This window comes from Teleopsis dalmanni, chromosome 2 (genome assembly GCF_002237135.1).
Source record: "Teleopsis dalmanni isolate 2A chromosome 2, ASM223713v2, whole genome shotgun sequence".
Classification (NCBI taxonomy): domain Eukaryota; kingdom Metazoa; phylum Arthropoda; class Insecta; order Diptera; family Diopsidae; genus Teleopsis; species Teleopsis dalmanni.
In genome coordinates this window covers 12,597,934-12,604,666 of record NC_051847.1, presented here as the reverse complement: position 1 = coordinate 12,604,666, position 6,733 = coordinate 12,597,934, and the positions used below count along the sequence as shown (strand labels likewise).

At 30.8% G+C, this 6,733-nt stretch overlaps 1 protein-coding gene across 1 annotated transcript; it reads left to right on the top strand.

The window, feature by feature from the left end:
* Positions 1–2,451: 2,451 nt before the first annotated feature.
* LOC119673950 (pyruvate carboxylase, mitochondrial-like) lies at positions 2,452–6,607 on the top strand (the record flags this gene model as incomplete). Its single annotated transcript, XM_038085067.1, has 6 exons — positions 2,452–2,498; positions 2,558–2,682; positions 2,756–3,645; positions 3,700–4,319; positions 5,591–5,638; positions 6,171–6,607. Coding segments are annotated over exons 2-6 (2,094 nt in total), but the record flags the coding sequence as incomplete, so codon positions are not given.
* Positions 6,608–6,733: the final 126 nt, after the last annotated feature.

Here is a 6,733-nt window from a genome sequence, read left to right as displayed (position 1 = left end):
TTTATTCATAACGAATTTTCACTACTTTGTATATTTAAAGTAACCTCATAACAAAATTTGCTAAAAATACTTCTAATAGATAACTTCTGTCTCGTCATAGCAGTAATATATCCAAACTCGACAACCGTATTAGATAGTTATGTGAAAGTATCGTCGAAAGAAAATAAAAGATCGTCGACATTATAAATTCACAACGTACAAAAACATATGATGTAATTCACAGATGGCGCTAAAACAGACTTGGCGTTAAACTAACAGAATTGAATTTACATTAAATTATTAGATAATTAAAATATTAGAAAATATATTTTAAAATTGTGAATAAATTAATATAATATTATTACATTAAAATAAAAATTTGCTCTTAAAGTTTTCGATGATTTTTTCTTAAGTTTGAAGTCGACTATAATTTTTTTTAAAACTTTATTACAATTGGAATTTAATTGAATATGTATTGAATCTGATATAATCGTTTCTAAAATAATAATTGCATCCAACAATTCTTTATTAGTATTTATTATTGTCGACTTATAGGACTATGTCGCTAGTGTTTGTTATCCTTAATATATTATCTTTAAACTAAGTAAATAAATTAATAAACATTCAAATTATTATATATATACATTAACCTTATTCCAATCTCAATTTTTAGACCATTTTTAGTAAAATTTAAATAAAAAAAATAAAATTTTTTTTATAAATTGCAATAAAATTGTATTAAATTATAATCAACTCAATGTTCTGTATTAGATTTTAAGCGTTAAATCAAGTAATTCCATTTCCATTCATTTAACCTTCTATTTGAAAGCGATAACCTTAAACAGTTGAACAATTTAGAATCTTAAATTATTTTACAAAATTAGCGAAAACAAATAATAACACAAATAGTCTATAAACCAGTAAGTAACGCTTTCAAAATTTTAGTATTTTTCTTTCAAATTTTAAAGCACAAACACAAGCAAACAATCGACCACATAGCATACAGTGGGGCAAATGCAATTGCCCCACTGAATATTTTTCAAGAAAAAAAAATTAATACTGAATCTTATTAACTCCCATTGTGTGATTTTCCATTTTGATTTTAAATCTCACCTACGTTTTTCGATCACTTTCTTCGATTTTTGGATTAGCACTCGTATTATTGCTTTATAGTATATTTATAGGGATTGTTTTTTGAATATTTAGTATAAATAGTCACTATTGCGTCAGCAAATGAGTGTTATAGAAATCAGAGTGTTAGGCTTATATAGTGCAGTGGTTTCTAACCTTTTTTGACCTATGATATTTTTTTTAGTAGGAACCACAAAGTTAAAGAATAATAAACTGCATGGTTATTTCAATGTGCTTTATACATCTCTGGTATAATGTATAATGATTTTATAAGTGCATACGTACATTATATAGGACAGGGCCAGGCCAATAGGACCAATACGATCGCGGGCCAATACAAGTCACTGCGCAGATTAGAGTGCCACAGAAACAAGTACATACGTTCATGGTTTTTTCGGAGGAAATAAAAATACGGTTATACTGTTTAATTTGATAATGTTAAATTTAGTTTTCTTAATTTCTTCATTTGAATTCTTTTGTTTGTTTGGAATACTGTAAAATGTAAGTTTACCAAAATATATCAAGAGAAAATTTGTGTAAGTGTGGTAGATTACAAACATATCCCAGGATGCACATATATTATCCGCGGGCCCATGGGCCATGTATCTATATCTGTTAAATTTGATTCACAAACCATTTTTAACCATCTTGCGGACCATCGATTGAGAACCACTGATATAGAGGATACAACATAGCACATATTCTCTTAATTAGTTTCAATTTCTTTTTTAATTGCTTTATTAATTATTATCAAGGGAGTTTCGAAGTAGTTATATATAATTATAAGCTACTATACTATTTGTAATGGATGATACTCCTACTAATCACCTTTATTTGTTACCACACACTATATTTAGAGATGGTCTATTAAGTTTTCTTATTCACATCATGAATTACATAAACACCCAACTTCTTTTAATATTTTAAAAGATTATTTTAAAATTTTAATTTTGATTACAAACAAATTACAAATTACTTTTTAATGGAGCGAATTTTCTAGGATAAAAAAGTAGATTTTTCCAAAATTTTTAAAAATCAATAATTTTTAGTCTCCGGAAATATTTAAGAGTTTAATTTAATCGTACAAAGCTTTTAAACTGCAACTGTCAGGCATTGAATCCTGTCAATTTTGGAGTGGAGACTTAGGTGCTATATAGGTATATTATACCTATACCTGAGGTGCTATACTTAGGTGTTTTATTCTTAGCCAGGACAAATTTAGAACAAATTAGAAATATTATATAATTTTATAATATTAAAATATATTCTATTTAATGAAATAATTTATTGTAGTATATATTTTATGAATAATTAATTTTTCTTTCCCTCTCTCTATTTCTAGTCTCATACAACAACGACTGCCGACAATATTAAAAATACTTCTAAGTGTAAGAAAATTTCATATACATATTAAAATAATTATATTACATATTATTTTACATATTAGCAATTATTGGAACTACTTAAATCAAAATGTTTATACCAGTTGCACATAGAGCTTTTAAGTCTCTCCGACAAACCACACCCCGTGTTCGCATATTTCTTATAAATAAAAATGCCTATTCTAGTCAGGTAAGTTTATAGGATGCTTCTTGTATTTTCCCCTGAGTTGTAAAAGAAATACAATTTTTAAAAAAACATCTAGGTTGAATATAAACCCATACGTTCGGTGCTTGTTGCCAATCGTGGCGAGATCGCCATACGTGTCTTCCGTGCTTGCACTGAATTGGGTATTAAGTCCGTTGCTGTTTATTCGGAACAAGACAAAATGCATATGCATCGTCAAAAAGCTGATGAATCATATTTAGTTGGCAAAGGCTTACCACCTGTTGAGGCATATTTAAACATTCCCGAAATTATCCGTGTTTGTAAGGAAAACGATGTTGATGCTGTGCATCCAGGCTATGGATTTTTATCAGAACGGAGCGATTTTGCTCAAGCCGTTATCGATGCTGGTCTTCGATTCATTGGCCCCTCACCAAAAGTTGTGCAACAAATGGGTGATAAGGTGGCTGCACGTGTTGCGGCAATTGAAGCCGGCGTTCCTATTGTACCTGGTACAGATGGTCCAGTAACTACCAGCCAAGAAGCAATGGAATTTTGTAAAAAACATGGCCTGCCTGTTATTTTTAAAGCTGCATATGGTGGTGGCGGACGTGGCATGCGTGTTGTGCGCAAAATGGATGAAGTTGAAGAATTATTTCAACGTGCTAGTTCCGAAGCCAAGGCAGCATTTGGCAATGGTGCTATGTTTATAGAAAAGTTTATTGAACGCCCACGTCATATTGAAGTACAACTATTGGGAGATAAAGCCGGTAATGTTGTACATTTGTTTGAACGCGATTGTTCAGTACAACGACGTCATCAGAAAGTAGTGGAAATCGCTCCAGCACCGCGTTTATCAAAGGAAGTACGTGATAAAATGACCGAAGCAGCTGTACGTTTAGCCAGGCATGTGGGTTACGAAAATGCAGGAACTGTTGAGTTTTTGTGTGATGAGTCTGGTAACTTCTACTTCATTGAAGTTAATGCTAGGTACGAATATATAACTTTATAATTCTGAACCTTTTTATGTATAATATTTTTTAGATTACAAGTGGAGCACACTGTAACCGAAGAAATAACTGGCATTGATTTGGTACAATCGCAAATACGCGTTGCAGAAGGCATGACTTTACCGGAACTTGGTTACACTCAGGAAAATATTAAACCACGTGGTTATGCTATACAGTGCCGCGTTACAACAGAAGATCCTGCCAATGATTTCCAACCTAGCACTGGTCGTCTTGAGGTGTTCCGCTCTGGTGAAGGTATGGGTATCCGTTTGGATAGTGCTTCCGCCTTTGCCGGTGCCATCATTTCACCATACTACGATTCCCTCCTTGTTAAAATTATATCGCATGCCAGTGATTTACAAAGTTCTGCCTCAAAAATGAATCGCGCATTGCGCGAATTTCGTATTCGTGGGGTTAAGACAAATATACCATTTCTGTTGAACGTTTTAGAAAATCAGAAATTCCTACACGGCGTACTGGACACATACTTTATTGATGAACATCCCCAATTGTTTAAATTCCGCCATTCACAAAATCGTGCTCAAAAATTACTTAATTATATCGGTGAGGTGTTGGTCAATGGACCACAAACTCCTTTGGCTACTGGCTTGAAGCCTGCCGATGTAACTCCACATGTACCCGAAGTGCCTTTAGGTAAGTACAATTTTCGCCTTTATATGTGAAATTTGGCTTCAGTGTTGCTAGCAGTAAAGTTCTATGACTTTTTTAAGTTTTCCTCTTTCATAAACACATTTTTCTATTCAAGCTTTAAGATAAAGGAATATCATACAATAAAAATTCTTTTTTGAAATATTTCATTAAGTAAAATATATTACTATCAAAAAAGACTTCAATAAAAAGTAGTTTATTTAGTTTTTTTTTATATAATTGAATGCTATTGGAATAAATACATTATTGACATATTTTACTGTACCTATGTGCCTATTTATATTGCCCATAAACTTGCAGTTATTTATACTTCCAGTTCATGGTAATATGTAAATTTACAGAAGTAGGAGCAGTGCCTGGTTGAATATAAATGATGCCATAATGAAATAGAATCAATTTTGTTTACATTATACGAACAAATTCTTGTTCTGAATGCGAAATACTATTAAAACAATGGACATGACCCCTGTCAGTATATTCTAACCTGTTGAAGCTTGAGAACGCATAATTGCATATACGTCTACAACTTTCAAAAAAAAAACTCACGTGTAAACGAGAAAGATCACCTTTAGCTGGTAGTCCTTACTATATGCTCTAATATAATATGTATAAATAATTATAAGATTTATATTGGTAAGCACAAACATCTTCCAAAAATTTCTTTCAAGTTGATTATAGTGGCATGGGAAAATTTTAAAGTTTCAAAAAAAAATTCTGATATTCCACTTGTTTAAAAGAGGATATAATCTTCCTCGAAATTGACTACCCGATAAAAGTTTATGATACGATACAACACATTCTTTCATAAGGATGTGTTCTCCCACCCTTTCATAAACAAATACTCCAGTATATAAAAGAAGTTTATAACTAATATTGAAAGCTCTCTTACTTCTCTCCTTTTCATACTTTCCCATCCACTCACCTATCTCTTTCTTTTTCATAGCTTTCCAAACCTATTTGTTAATAACATGATACATCCTTTATCTTAAAGAGTCGTACTCACATTACTAGCGCATGCTTAGCACTGAGAAATAATTCTGCACTATTTTTAGTAGATCAGTAGATATATTTCGATCGATTTTTTTACTGTTCTTGAACTTTTCTTTGATTCTTTGATTCTTTTATTTTATGTTCTTTTTAATAAATTCTATTATTTCGTTTTCTTTTTATTGTAAAATTCTGTATCATTTTGTAATTAACAAAAATTCGAAAAACAAACACGTTTACATATAAACTTTTAATACCAATATGTGAAGATCTATCGCCTGAGGCACTATTGCGTGAAGAGCGTGGCGAAGCTAAAGGTATGTGAAAAATACACTTGAAAAAATTTTATTTGATATTAAAGAAAAATTTTTTTTTCAAAATTATCATAAGTTCACAAATTTATTTATAATTATCTTTTGGCATTTTGGTTGAATATTTTTAAATTTTACATGATTTTAATGGGACTTTGGAAAATTTATGTTATTTTTATAATTATATTTTGCGTATTTTTTAATAAAATTTTGAGCAATGCGTTTAATTCTTTAATAATTTCATTAAAGCTCAGCTTAAGCTATTAATATAATAAGCATTTTTGTGCAATTGTATATATTACAATAAATTCTTATAAACTTTATTTTAAAGAAAACGCTTGCCGTTATCCGAATTTCTGGAATCTGTAAAGAGCTTGCAAGAAGCTTGCAGAGCTAAATGCAATGATAAAAGCATACGTTTTCAATTGATGAATATTCTTATGTAATATATTTATTTAAAATTAATTTATTTTTTTCTCTTACTCCCAACCATTTAAAAAATCTCATTGTGTTTTACAAAATCAAAAACATTACACAGTCACGGAACCTCCAAAAGGATTACGAGGCATACTCAAGTCTCAGGGTCCTGAGGCATTTGCCAAAGAAGTACGGTCTCGTAAGAATTTAATGCTCATGGATACTACCTTCAGAGATGCTCATCAGTCACTATTAGCTACACGTGTACGATCACATGATCTATTAAAAATTTCACCATTTGTTGCTCACAAATTCAATAATCTATACTCTTTGGAAAATTGGGGTGGTGCTACTTTTGATGTTGCTCTACGTTTCTTGCATGAATGTCCATGGGAACGATTGGAAGAAATGCGTAAACAGATACCAAATATACCTTTCCAAATGTTGTTACGTGGTGCTAATGCTGTCGGTTATACCAGCTACCCGGATAATGTTGTGTACAAATTTTGCGACTTAGCGGTATGTTTACATAAAGATATTGTACATAAAATAGTAAATTTTTTTTTATATATATTTTATATAGTATCTTAACATATACTTTTGCCCAAAAAAAAGTTTAGATATCAATATTGTGTGGAACATTTACAAATTTTAAATACATATTATGTAGAATATAGAATGCCA